This window comes from Hemiscyllium ocellatum, unplaced genomic scaffold (genome assembly GCF_020745735.1).
Source record: "Hemiscyllium ocellatum isolate sHemOce1 unplaced genomic scaffold, sHemOce1.pat.X.cur. scaffold_697_pat_ctg1, whole genome shotgun sequence".
NCBI lineage: Eukaryota > Metazoa > Chordata > Chondrichthyes > Orectolobiformes > Hemiscylliidae > Hemiscyllium > Hemiscyllium ocellatum.
In genome coordinates, this window is record NW_026869179.1 from 231,768 (window position 1) to 245,730 (window position 13,963).

Below are 13,963 nucleotides of genomic sequence, written 5' to 3' on the forward strand. Positions count from 1 at the left end.
GTAGAGGGAGCTTTACTCTGTATCTAACCCCTCCCTGTCCCTGGGAGTGGGGGACGGTGTAGAGAGAGCTTTACTCTGTATCTAACCCCCTGTCGCTGGGAGTGGGGGGACGGTGTAGAGGGAGCTTTACTCTGTATCTAACCCCCTGTCCCTGGGAGTGGGGGGACGGTGTAGAGGGAGCTTTACTCTGTATCTAACCCCCCTGTCCCTGGGAGTGGGGGACAGTGTAGAGGGAGCTTTATTCTGTATCTAACCCCCCTGTCCCTGGGAGTGGGGGACGGTGTAGAGGGAGCTTTACTCTGTATCTAACCCCCTGTCCCTGGGAGTGGGGGGACGGTGTAGAGGGAGCTTTACTCTGTATCTAACCCCCCTGTCCCTGGGAGTGGGGGACAGTGTAGAGGGAGTTTTACTCTGTATCTAACACCCCTGTCCCTGGGAGTGGGGGACGGTGTAGAGGGAGCTGTACCCTGTATCTAACCCCCTGTCCCTGGGAGTGGGGGGACGGTGTAGAGGGAGCTTTACTCTGTATCTAACTCCCCGTCTCTGTGCTCTAGCTCAGGAACTGGGTGTGGATTCTGGACCGTGTCCCTGGGAGGTGCGACAGGACGGGGTCAAGCCCCAGAGGTGGGTGTAACCCCTTCCCCCTTCCTCCCATCCCCCCTTGACCCATGTGTGGGATCTTCCTGACCCTCCCTCCCTGTGTTACAGAGCGCGAGCCGGTGAGACGTTCGGAGAGGGGGAGCAGTGCCTCAGTGGGGCATGGACATCGTCTCAGTGTCTGCCCCTGGGAGGGGACGCACGACCCGGTAAACCCCTCACTCCTCCCTCCATTCCCCGATCCCCTTCCCCACCCCCCCCCCGATCTCCGGGAATCCCACTCTCCCCCCAATCCCATTCCCCTCTCTCCTGGATCCCACTCTCCCCCAATCCCCTTCCCCCCGATCTCTGGGAATCCCACTCTCCTCCCGATCCCCTTCCCCCCGATCTCTGGGAATCCCACTCTCCCCCAATCCCCTTCCCCCCGATCTCTGGGAATCCCACTCTCCTCCCGATCCCCTTCCCCCCGATCTCTGGGAATCCCACTCTCCTCCCGATCCCCTTCCCCCCGATCTCTGGGAATCCCACTCTCCCCCAATCCCCTTCCCCCCGATCTCTGGGAATCCCCCTCTCCTCCATATCCCATTACCCTCGATCTCTGGGAATCCCACTCTCCTCCCGATCCCCTTCCCCCCGATCTCTGGGAATCCCACTCTCCTCCTGATCCCCTTCCCCCCGATCTCTGGGAATCCCACTCTCCTCCTGATCCCCTTCCCCCCGATCTCTGGGAATCCCACTCTCCTCCCGATCCCATTCCCCCCGATCTCCGGGATCCCACTCTCCTCCCGATCCCATTCCCCCGATCCCTGGGAATCCCACTCCCCTCCCGATCCCCTTCCCCACCGATCTCTGGGAATCCCACTCTCCCCCAATCCCCTTCCCCCCGATCTCTGGGAATCCCACTCTCCTCCCGATCCCCTTCCCCCCGATCTCTGGGAATCCCACTCTCCTCCCGATCCCCTTCCCCCCGATCTCTGGGAATCCCACTCTCCCCCAATCCCCTTCCCCCCGATCTCTGGGAATCCCCCTCTCCTCCATATCCCATTACCCTCGATCTCTGGGAATCCCACTCTCCTCCCGATCCCCTTCCCCCCGATCTCTGGGAATCCCACTCTCCTCCTGATCCCCTTCCCCCCGATCTCTGGGAATCCCACTCTCCTCCCGATCCCATTCCCCCCGATCTCCGGGATCCCACTCTCCTCCCGATCCCATTCCCCCGATCCCTGGGAATCCCACTCCCCTCCCGATCCCCTTCCCCACCGATCTCTGGGAATCCCACTCTCCTCAAGATCCCCTTCCCCCCGATCTCTGGGAATCCCCCTCTCCTCCCGATCCCATTCCCCTCTCTCCAGGATCCCACTCTTCTCCCGATCCCATTCCCCCGATCTCTGGGAATCCCACTCTCCTCCCGATCCCATTCCCCCGATCTCTGGGTCCCCACTCCCCTCCCGATCCCCTTCCCCCCGATCTCTGGGAATCCCTCTCTCCTCTCAATCACATTCCCCCCGATCTCTGGGAATCCCACTCTCCTCCCGATTCCCATTCCCCCGAGCTCCGGGATCCCACTCTCCTCCCGATCCCCTTCCCCCCGATCTCCGGGATCCCACTCTCCTCCCGATCCCATTCCCCCGATCCCTGGGAATCCCACTCCCCTCCCGATCCCCTTCCCCACCGATCTCTGGAAATCCCACTCTCCTCAAGATCCCCTTCCCCCCGATCTCTGGGAATCCCCCTCTCCTCCCGATCCCATTCCCCTCTCTCCAGGATCCCACTCTTCTCCCGATCCCATTCCCCCGATCTCTGGGAATCCCACTCTCCTCCCGATCCCATTCCCCCGATCTCTGGCTCCCCACTCCCCTCCCGATCCCCTTCCCCCCGATCTCTGGGAATCCCTCTCTCCTCTCAATCACATTCCCCCCGATCTCTGGGAATCCCACTCTCCTCCCGATCCCATTCCCCCGATCTCTGGGTCCCCACTCCCCTCCCGATCCCCTTCCCCCCGATCTCTGGGAATCCCTCTCTCCTCTCAATCACATTCCCCCCGATCTCTGGGAATCCCCCTCTCCTCCCGATCCCATTCCCCTCTCTCCAGGATCCCACTTTCCTCCCGATCCCATTCCCCCCCATCTCTGGGAATCCCACACTCCCTCCCGATCCCCTTCCCCCCGATCCCTGGGAATCCCTCTCTCCTCTCAATCACATTCCCCGATCTCTGGGAATCCCACTCCCCTCCCGATCCCATCCCCCCGATCTCTGGGAATCCCACTCCCCTCCCGATCCCATCCCCCCGATCTCTGGGAATCCCACTCCCCTCCCGATTCCATTCCCCCGATCTCTGGGTCCCCACTCTTGCCCCAATCCCATTCCCCTCTCTCCAGGATCCCACTCTCCTCCCGATCCCCTTCCCCCCGATCTCTGGGAATCCCACACTCCCTCCCGATCCCCTTCCCCCCGATCTCTGGGAATCCCACTCTCCTCCCGATCCCAACCCCCCGATCTCTGGGAATCCCACTCTCCCCCACAATTCCCCCTGGTCCCCAAGATCCAACTCTAACCCCCCAGGCCATTCCTGCCCGGACACCCGCGGTAGGGGCTGGTGGTGGGAGCTGTAGTGAGCTGGTGGGACGAGACGTTCTGAGGGCGAGGGAGAGGGGGGGGAGCGTGCGTTTGATTCCCTCTCCATGCCCCTCAGTGCCCACCCCCAGCCCCGCAAGGTCCCCACCTGGGATTGGACACCCTCCTGGAGGGATACAGCTCCAAGGAACTGGCTAACCACCTCAACGCGTACGACTGGGAGATCTTCCAACGCATCCACGAGGTACTGTCCGAGGGTCAGTGCTGAGGGAGTGGGCGCTGTGGGAGGGTCAGTGCTGAGGGAGCGGGTGCTGTGGGAGGGTCAGTGCTGTGGGAGGGTCAGTGCTGAGGGAGCGGGTGCTGTGGGAGGGTCAGTGCTGTGGGAGGGTCAGTGCTGAGGGAGTGGGTGCTGTGGGAGGGTCAGTGCTGAGGGAGTGGGTGCTGTGGGAGGGTCAGTGCTGAGGGAGCGGGCGCTGCGGGAGGGTCAGTGCTGAGGGAGCGGGTGCTGAGGGAGGGTCAGTGCTGAGGGAGCGGGTGCTGTGGGAGGGTCAGTGCTGAGGGAGCGGGTGCTGTGGGAGGGTCAGTGCTGAGGGAGTGGGTGCTGTGGGAGGGTCAGTGCTGAGGGAGGGTCAGTGCTGAGGGAGTGGCGCTGTGGGAGGGTCAGTGCTGAGGGAGGGTCAGTGCTGAGGGAGCGGGTGCTGTGGGAGGGTCAGTGCTGAGGGAGGGTCAGTGCTGAGGGAGCGGGTGCTGTGGGAGGGTCAGAGCTGAGGGAGGGTCAGTGCTGAGGGAGCGGGTGCTGTGGGAGGGTCAGTGCTGAGGGAGCGGGTGCTGTGGGAGGGTCAGTGCTGAGGGAGGGTCAGTGCTGAGGGAGCGGGTGCTGTGGGAGGGTCAGCGCTGAGGGAGGGGGTGCTGAGGGAGGGTCAGTGCTGAGGGAGCGGGTGCTGTGGGAGGGTCAGTGCTGAGGGAGCGGGTGCTGTGGGAGGGTCAGCGCTGAGGGAGCGGGTGCTGTGGGAGGGTCAGTGCTGAGGGAGCGGGTGCTGTGGGAGGGTCAGTGCTGAGGGAGCGGGTGCTGTGGGAGGGTCAGCGCTGAGGGAGCACTTATCTCACTCTCTCTCCCCCCTACCCCCAGCTGGATGTGGTCGAACATGTGGTGGGCCGAGGAGAGGGGGTCAGTGGAGGTGGCCGTACCCACCTGGACAGTTACTTGACCAGGTTTAACCTGCTCCAGTACTGGGTGGTCACTGGGATCTGCCTGTGCGCTCACCTGGGGAGGCGCAGCGCCCTGCTGAGGAAGTTCATCAAGATGGCCGCCCGGTGGGTATGAGGGGACGGTGTAGAGGGAGCTTTACCTTGTATCTAACCCCCTATCCCTGGGAGTGGGTGGACAGTGTAGAGGAAGCTTTCCTGTGTATCTAACCCCTGTCCCTGGGAGTGGGGACGGTGTAGGGGGAGCTTTACTCTGTATCTAACCCCCTGTCCCTGGGAGTGGGGGACGGTGTAGAGGGAGCTTTACTCTGTATCTAACCCCATGTCCCTGGGAGTGGGGGACGGTGTAGAGGGAGCTTTACTCTGTATCTAACCCCTGTCCCTGGGAGTGGGGGACGGTGTAGGGGGAGCTTTACTCTGTATCTAACCCCCTGTCCCTGGGAGTGGGGGACGGTGTAGAGGGAGCTTTACTCTGTATCTAACCCCCTGTCCCTGGGAGTGGGAGACAGTGTAGAGGGAGCTTTACTCTGTATCTAACCCCCTGTCCCTGGGAGTGGGGGACGGTGTAGAGGGAGCTTTATCCTGTATCTAACCCCCTGTCCCTGGGAGTGGGGGAACAGTGTAGAGGGAGCTTTACTCTGTATCTAACCCCCTGTCCCTGGGATTGGGGGACGGTGTAGAGGGAGCTTTACTCTGTATCTAACCCCCTGTCCCTGGGAATGGGGGGACGGTGTAGAGGGAGCTTTACTCTGTATCTAACCCCCTGTCCCTGGGAGTGGGGGGACGGTGTAGAGGGAGCTTTACCCTGTATCTAACCCCCTGTCCCTGGGAGTGGGTGGACGGTGTAGAGGGAGCTTTACTCTGTATCTAACCCCCTGTCCCTGGGAGTGGGGGACAGTGTAGAGGGAGTTGTACCCTGTATCTAACCCCCTGTCCCTGGGAGTGGGGGGACGGTGTAGAGGGAGCCTTACCCTGTATCTAACCCCCTGCCCCTGTTTCGATGTGTGTTGCTGTAGGTGTAAGGAGCTGAGGAACATGAACTCCTTCTTTGCCTTGATGTTCGGACTCAGTAACGCCGCGGTCAGGCGCCTCTCCCTGACCTGGGAGGTAAGGGGTCCCCTCCCCCCCCCGGTGCGTGACCCCCTCGGGTGGGGCGGGTAGACTCTGGGAATTTAACGCGGAGGGGCGGGTGTACGGGGCACTCCGTGCGCTCCTGCCCCTTGGTGCTTTCCGTGCGCGGCTCCTCCGTCCTCGCCATCGGCAGTGAGGGGGTAGAAGGGGTAGGGTCCTGACTTCCTGTCCCTCCCTCTCCTTTTACTCTCTTCCTCGTTGCTCCTGCTCCGGGTCCAGGGGGAGGGGGAAAAATAGGGGGAATGCCGAGGGTCGGAGGCGCTCCCCCGGAAAGCGCGTCCCTTTCCTGCTCTGTCGGGAGTGTTTACACAGCTGACCGAGAGCGGGAGACCCGTAGATTGGGCCACGGGGGTGAGGGGAGGGGAGGGGGGGGTGGTGATTGGGTTGCGTGCGCGTTTCGAGATTCGGCCGGCGACGGGGTGGCTGATTGATCTGCGCGGTAACCCCCCCCCCCCCATCTCACCCCCCCACCCCTCACAGCCCCAAACAGGAAGCTGACTCCTACGAACCCTTTGCCCTCGCCTGGTGCAGATCCCTCTACCCCCTCCCTCCGGGAGGACGGTGGGGTGGGAGGGGGTGGGAAAGAACGTCCCCCTGCACATCTCCCCCACCCCCCCCCCCCCATCATCGAAACTTTGACCCCCCCCGAAGTGGAGGGGCACAGGGGCCGGGTGAAGAACATTTCTGACCGTCCCACCCACGCATTTCATTCGTTTGTAGCCCTTTACCGGGTCTCGCCTCCCCCCCCCGTTACGGCCCAGCGAATATCGCCCCGTCCCTAGTTGCCTCCCCCCTCCCCCTTGAGAAGGTGGGGGTGGGGGTGGGGGGGAGGTGGGGGTGAGCTGCCCTTCTTGACCCACCGCCGTCCCACCTTCCGTGGGGTAGATCCACAACGTCCCCTCGGGGAGGGGATTCCAGGATCCTGACCCCCGAGGGAATGGCCTGAAATATTCCCCCCAGTGGGGATGACGAGGGGCGAGGAGGGAGGGGGACGTGCAGTGGGGGGTGGGGGTGTGGGTGGGGGTGTGGGGGGTGGGGGGGTGGGGGTGTGGGGGTGAGGGGGGGTCCCCCTGTATCTGCTGCCCCTCGTCCTTCCTGATGGAACGTGGGGGTGAGGTTTGGAAGGTGCTGCCTGAGGGTCTTTGGTGAGTCACCGCGGTGGGTCGTGTAGAGGGTACACACTGAGGGAGGGTACACTCTCTCACACTCACACACACTCACTCACACTCACACACTCACTCTGTCACTCACTCACACACTCACACACACACACACACACACTCACTCACACACACTCTCTCTCACACACACTCTCTCTCTCACTCACACACACTCACTCACACACACTCACTCTCTCTGTCACACACTCACACACCCTCTCTCTCACACACACTCCCTCACACACCCTCTCTCTCACACACATTCCCTCACACACACTCTCTCTCTCACACACACTCACTCTCTCACACACTCTCTCACACACACACACTCTCTCTCTCACACACTCACACACCCTCTCTCTCTCACACACTCTCTCACACACACACACACTCACTCACACACACTCACTCTCTCTCTCACACACACACTCACTCTCTCTCACACTCTCACACACACACACACCCTCTCTCTCTCACACTCTCTCTCACACACTCTCTCTCTCACACACACACACCCTCTCTCTCTCACACTCTCTCACACACACTCTCTCTCACACACACACACACACTCTCTCTCTCACACTCTCTCTCACACACTCTCTCACACACACACTCTCTCACACACACTCTCTCTCACACACACACACCCTCTCTCACACTCTCTCTCACACACTCTCTCACACACACACACTCTCTCACACACACACCCTCTCACATACAGTCTCTCTCTCTCACACACACAGTCTCTCTCACACACATGCACACATTCTCTCTCACATATACACTCTCACACACACTCACACAGACACACTCTCACACTCACACACACAGACACATTCTCACACTCACACACACAGACACATTCTCACACTCACACACTCTCACACAGACACTCTCACACAGACACACACTCTCACTCTCTCTTCCACACACAGACACACTCACTCACACACACAGACACTCTCTCACACACACACAGTCTCTCACTCACACACACACACACACACACACTCTCATCCACACACTCTCTCTCTCACACACTCTCTCTCACACACACTCTCTCTCACACACCCTCTCTCTCTCTCACACTCTCTCTCTCACACTCACACACCCTCTCTCTCACACTTTCTCTCACACACTCTCTCACACACACAGTCTCTCTCACACACATGCACACATTCTCTCTCACATATACACTCTCACGCACACACACACACACACACACACACAGACACACACTCTCGCACACACACACACAGATTCCCGCAGGAAACCGTGCTGACGATATCGAGACCCTCTCTGTCTGTCTGTTTTCCCGCAGCGATTACCCAGCAAACACAGGGGGATCTTTCAGGACCTCGAGCGCTTACTGGTGAGTGAGTGTGTCAGGGCGGTGGGGGTGGCGGGTTGAGGGAGGGGCGGAGCGGCCTCAGCAAGGGAGAGGGGCGGACCACCATCGGGAGAGGGAGACATCCCCCCCTCCCCCACCTCCGCCCTCCCAAGCGACCCAGCATCGAGAGGTCAAACTGACCGACACGCGAGTCACCCGGCGTTTGAGGTAGTGGGGGAGGGTGGGACCGTGGTGGGGTCCAGGGAGGGCGCGCGGGTGTTGGAGCTCTGCCCGGCATTCCTAATGAGCCCAGCTGTCGGTGAGGGAAGGTGGGGGGGGGGGGGGCGTGGGGTTGAGGATCGAGCCGGGAAAGGGGAAGGGGGCAAGGGGGCCGTTCATTCCCCCTCCCCACCTTCACCCTCGGACGGTGTCGGGATTCCCGAGTGTCGTAAATCCGAATTCTATCCGACAGGATCCATCCCGGAACCACTGGGTCTACAGACAGACGGTCAGGAAGTTCAACTCCGCCTACCTCCCGTTCCTCCCATTGCTCCTCAAAGGTAGGCACCGTCAACGGGGTGGGATACAGGGTAAAGCTCCCTCTACACCGTCCCGCGCTCCCAGGGACAAGGGGGTTAGATACAGAGTAAGGCTCCCTCTACACCGTCCCCCACTCCCAGGGACAGGGGGTTAGATACAGAGTAAAGCTGCCTCTACACCGTCCCCCCACTCCCAGGGACAGGGGGTTAGAGACAGAGTAAGGCTCCCTCTACACCGTCCCCCCCACTCCCAGGGACAGGGGGGTTAGATACAGAGTAAGGCTCTCTCTACACCGTCCCCCCCACTCCCAGGGACAGGGGGTTAGATACAGAGTAAGGCTCCCTCTACACCGTCCCCCACTCCCAGGGACAGGGGGTTAGATACAGAGTAAGGCTCCCTCTACACCATTCCCCACTCCCAGGGACAGGGGGTTAGATACAGAGTAAGGCTCCCTCTACACCGTCCCCCCACTCCCAGGGACAGGGGGTTAGATACAGAGTAAGGCTCCCTGTACACCATTCCCCACTCCCAGGGACAGGGGGTTAGATACAGAGTAAAGCTCCCTCTACACCGTCCCCACTCCCAGGGACAGGGGGTTAGGTACAGAGTAAAGCTCCCTCTACACCGTCCCCCACTCCCAGGGACAGGGGGTTAGATACAGAGTAAAGCTCCCTCTACACCGTCCCCCACTCCCAGGGACAGGGGGTTAGATACAGAGTAAAGCTCCCTCTACACCGTCCCCCCCACTCCCAGGGACAGGGGGGGTTAGATACAGAGTAAGGCTCTCTCTACACCGTCCCCCCCACTCCCAGGGACAGGGGTTTAAATACAGAGTAAAGCTCCCTCCACACTGTCCCTCACTCCCAGGGACAGGGGGTTAGATACAGAGTAAAGCTCCCTCTACACCGTCCCCCCCACTCCCAGGGACAGGGGGGTTAGATACAGAGTAAGGCTCTCTCTACACCGTCCCCCCCACTCCCAGGGACAGGGGGTTAGATACAGAGTAAAGCTCCCTCTACACCGTCCCCCCACTCCCAGGGACAGGGGGTTAGAGACAGAGTAAGGCTCCCTCTACAGGTACAATAACATTGCTTTCTCTGTTGAACTGCAGACCTGACATTTATTCACGAGGGAAACAAAACCTACTTGAACGGCCTCGTGAACTTCGAGAAAATGGTGAGGGGACCACAGGAAGGGAGAGGGGGGGGTAGAGGGAGCCGAGGGAGTCAGGGAGAGAGGGTATAGGGAGAAGGGGAGTGGGTTAGTGGGAGCAGAGGGAGCCAGGGAGTGGGGTAGAGGGAGCATAGGGAGTCAGGGAGAGGGGTAGAGGGAGCAGAGGGAGTCAGGGAGTGGGGTAGAGGGAGCAGAGGGAGGATTAGTGCTGTGGTAGGGTCAGTTCTGAGGGAGTGGGCGCTGTGGGAGGGTCAGTTCTGAGGGAGCGGGTGCTGTGGGAGGGTCAGTGCTGAGGGAGGGTCAGCGCTGTGGGAGGGTCAGTGCTGAGGGAGTGGGTGCTGTGGGAGGGTCAGTGCTGAGGGAGCGGGTGCTGAGGGAGGGTCAGTGCTGAGGGAGTGGGTGCTGTAGGAGGGTCAGTGCTGAGGGAGTGGGTGCTGTGGGAGGGTCAGTGCTGAGGGAGTGGGTGCTGAGGGAGGGTCAGCGCTGTGGGAGAGTCAGTGCTGAGGGAGTGGGTGCTGTGGGAGGGTCAGTGCTGAGGGAGCGGGTGCTGAGGGAGGGTCAGTGCTGAGGGAGTGGGTGCTGAGGGAGGGTCAGTGCTGAGGGAGTGGGTGCTGTGGGAGGGTCAGTGCTGAGGGAGGGTCAGTGCTGAGGGAGCGGGTGCTGTGGGAGGGTCAGTGCTGTGGGAGGGTCAGTGCTGAGGGAGCGGGTGCTGAGGGAGGGTCAGCGCTGAGGGAGGGTCAGTGCTGAGGGAGCGGGTGCTGTGGGAGGGTCAGTGCTGAGGGAGGGTCAGTGCTGAGGGAGTGGGTGCTGTGGGAGTGGGTGCTGTGGGAGGGTCAGTGCTGAGGGAGCGGGTGCTGTGGGGGAGTGGGTGCTGTGGGGAAGTGGGTGCTGAGGGGGAGTGGGTGCTGAGGGAGCGGGTGCTGAGGGAGTGGGTGCTGTGGGAGAGCAGGTGCTGAGCGGGAGTGGGTGCTGTGGGAGAGTGGGTGCTGTGGGGGAGCGGGTGCTGTGGGGGAGTGGGTGCTGTGGGAGCGGGTGCTGTGGGAGAGCGGGTGCTGTGGGGGAGTGGGTGCTGAGGGAGTGGGTGCTGTGGGAAGGTCAGTGCTGAGGGAGTGGGTGCTGTGGGAGAGTGGGTGCTGTGGGAGTGGGTGCTGTGGGAGAGCGGGTGCAGTGTGGGAGTGGGTGCTGTGGGGGAGTGGGTGCTGAGGGAGTGGGTGCTGTGGGAGGGTCAGTTCTGAGGGAGTGGGCGCTGTGGGAGGGTCAGTGCTGAGGGAGTGGGCGCTGTGGGAGGGTCAGTGCTGAGGGAGCGGGTGCTGTGGGAGGGTCAGTGCTGAGGGAGTGGGTGCTGTGGGAGGGTCAGTGCTGAGGGAGCGGGTGCTGTGGGAGAGTCAGTGCTGAGGGAGCGGGTGCTGTGGGAGGGTCAGTGCTGTGGGAGGGTCAGTGCTGAGGGAGCGGGTGCTGTGGGAGGGTCAGTGCTGAGGGAGTGGGTGCTGTGCGAGGGTCAGTGCTGAGGGAGTGGGTGCTGTGGGAGGGTCAGTGCTGAGGGAGTGGGTGCTGAGGGAGGGTCAGCGCTGTGGGAGGGTCAGTGCTGAGGGAGTGGGTGCTGTGGGAGGGTCAGTGCTGAGGGAGCGGGTGCTGAGGGAGGGTCAGTGCTGAGGGAGTGGGTGCTGTGGGAGGGTCAGTGCTGAGGGAGTGGGTGCTGAGGGAGGGTCAGCGCTGTGGGAGAGTCAGTGCTGAGGGAGTGGGTGCTGTGGGAGGGTCAGTGCTGAGGGAGCGGGTGCTGAGGGAGGGTCAGTGCTGAGGGAGTGGGTGCTGAGGGAGGGTCAGTGCTGAGGGAGTGGGTGCTGTGGGAGGGTCAGTGCTGAGGGAGGGTCAGTGCTGAGGGAGCGGGTGCTGTGGGAGGGTCAGTGCTGTGGGAGGGTCAGTGCTGAGGGAGCGGGTGCTGAGGGAGGGTCAGCGCTGAGGGAGGGTCAGTGCTGAGGGAGCGGGTGCTGTGGGAGGGTCAGTGCTGAGGGAGGGTCAGTGCTGAGGGAGTGGGTGCTGTGGGAGTGGGTGCTGTGGGAGGGTCAGTGCTGAGGGAGCGGGTGCTGTGGGGGAGTGGGTGCTGTGGGGAAGTGGGTGCTGAGGGGGAGTGGGTGCTGAGGGAGCGGGTGCTGAGGGAGTGGGTGCTGTGGGAGAGCAGGTGCTGAGCGGGAGTGGGTGCTGTGGGAGAGTGGGTGCTGTGGGGGAGCGGGTGCTGTGGGGGAGTGGGTGCTGTGGGAGCGGGTGCTGTGGGAGAGCGGGTGCTGTGGGGGAGTGGGTGCTGAGGGAGTGGGTGCTGTGGGAAGGTCAGTGCTGAGGGAGTGGGTGCTGTGGGAGAGTGGGTGCTGTGGGAGTGGGTGCTGTGGGAGAGCGGGTGCAGTGTGGGAGTGGGTGCTGTGGGGGAGTGGGTGCTGAGGGAGTGGGTGCTGTGGGAGGGTCAGTGCTGAGGGAGCGGGTGCTGTGGGGGAGTGGGTGCTGTGGGGAAGTGGGTGCTGAGGGGGAGTGGGTGCTGTGGGGGAGTGGGTGCTGAGGGAGCGGGTGCTGAGGGAGCGGGTGCTGTGGGGGAGTGGGTGCTGAGGGGGAGTGGGTGCTGTGTGGGAGTGGGTGCTGTGTGGGAGTGGGTGCTGTGGGGGAGTGGGTGCTGAGGGAGTGGGTGCTGTGGGGGAGTGGGTGCTGAGGGAGCGGGTGCTGAGGGAGCGGGTGCTGTGGGAGTGGGTGCTGTGGGAGCGGGTGCTGTGGGAGTGGGTGCTGTGGGGAGTGGGTGCTGTGGGGGAGTGGGTGCTGAGGGAGCGGGTGCTGTGGGGGAGTGGGTGCTGTGGGAGTGGGTGCTGTGGGAGGGTCAGTGCTGAGGGGGAGTGGGTGCTGTGTGGGAGTGGGTGCTGTGGGGGAGTGGGTGCTGTGGGGGAGCGGGTGCTGTGGGGGAGTGGGTGCTGTGGGAGGGTCAGAGCTGAGGGAGTGGGTGCTGTGGGGGGGTCAGTGCTGAGGGGGAGTGGGTGCTGTGGGGGAGTGGGTGCTGAGGGAGCGGGTGCTGAGGGAGCGGGTGCTGAGGGAGAGCGAGTGCTGAGGGAGTGGGTGCTGAGGGAGTGGGTGCTGAGGGGGAGTGGGTGCTGTGGGAGTGGGTGCTGAGGGAGTGGGTGCTGTGGGGGAGTGGGTGCTGAGGGAGTGGGTGCTGAGGGAGTGGGTGCTGAGGGGGAGTGGGTGCTGAGGGAGCGGGTGCTGTGGGGGAGTGGGTGCTGTGGGGGAGCGAGTGCTGAGGGAGTGGGTGCTGAGGGAGTGGGTGCTGAGGGAGCGGGTGCTGAGGGAGAGCGAGTGCTGAGGGAGTGGGTGCTGAGGGAGTGGGTGCTGAGGGGGAGTGGGTGCTGTGGGGGAGCGAGTGCTGAGGGAGTGGGTGCTGTGGGGGTGTGTAACGATGTGTCTGTATTCCCCTTAGCGAATGTTATCGCGAGTGGTGAGTGTGGTCCCACGGTGTCAGTGTAACCAGGACGGTGAGTGGGCGCGTTCGTGTTTCACCATCGACACCCACACAGGGAGGGGGTGTAGGGGGGTGACACACACAGAGATAGTGAGGGGGTGTAGGGGGCTGGAGGGGGTGACGCACACAGAGATAGGGAGGGGGTGTAGGGGGCTGGAGGGGGTGACACACACAGAGATAGGGAGGGGGTGTAGGGGGCTGGAGGGGGGTGACACACACAGAGATAGGGAGGGGGGTGTAGGGGGCTGGAGGGGGTGACGCACACAGAGATAGGGAGGGGGTGTAGGGGGCTGGAGGGGGTGACACACACAGAGATAGGGAGAGGGTGTAGGGGGCTGGAGGGGGTGACACACACAGAGATAGGGAGGGGGTGTAGGGGGCTGGAGGGGGTGACACACACAGAGAGAGGGAGGGGGTGTAGGGGGCTGGAGGGGGTGACACACACAGAGATAGGGAGGGGTGTAGGGGGTGACACACACAGAGATAGGGAGGGGTGTAGGGGGTGACACAGAGATAGGGAGGGGGGTGTAGGGGGTGACACACACAGAGATAGGGAGGGGGTGTAGGGGGCTGGAGGGGGTGACACACACAGAGATAGGGAGGGGGTGTAGGGGGCTGGAGGGGGTGACACACACAGAGATAGGGAGGGGGTGTAGGGGGCCGGAGGGGGTGACACACACAGAGATAGGGAGGGGGTGTAGGGGGCTGGAGGGGGTGACACACACAGAGATAGGGAGGGGGTGTAGGGGGAACTGGGGGTTG

At 62.6% G+C, this 13,963-nt stretch overlaps 1 protein-coding gene across 1 annotated transcript in view; it reads left to right on the forward strand.

The window, feature by feature from the left end:
• Nucleotides 1-13,963, forward strand: part of LOC132814152 (rap guanine nucleotide exchange factor 4-like) — a 42,257-nt gene that overhangs the window by 25,678 nt on the left and 2,616 nt on the right. The window contains exons 11-19 of the mRNA XM_060823396.1: nucleotides 555-624; nucleotides 709-806; nucleotides 3,290-3,415; nucleotides 4,301-4,485; nucleotides 5,394-5,484; nucleotides 7,990-8,040; nucleotides 8,471-8,558; nucleotides 9,650-9,714; nucleotides 13,160-13,214. Of these exons, the coding sequence (XP_060679379.1) occupies nucleotides 555-624; nucleotides 709-806; nucleotides 3,290-3,415; nucleotides 4,301-4,485; nucleotides 5,394-5,484; nucleotides 7,990-8,040; nucleotides 8,471-8,558; nucleotides 9,650-9,714; nucleotides 13,160-13,214 (829 nt within the window). The remainder of the gene's footprint in view (nucleotides 1-554; nucleotides 625-708; nucleotides 807-3,289; nucleotides 3,416-4,300; nucleotides 4,486-5,393; nucleotides 5,485-7,989; nucleotides 8,041-8,470; nucleotides 8,559-9,649; nucleotides 9,715-13,159; nucleotides 13,215-13,963) is intronic.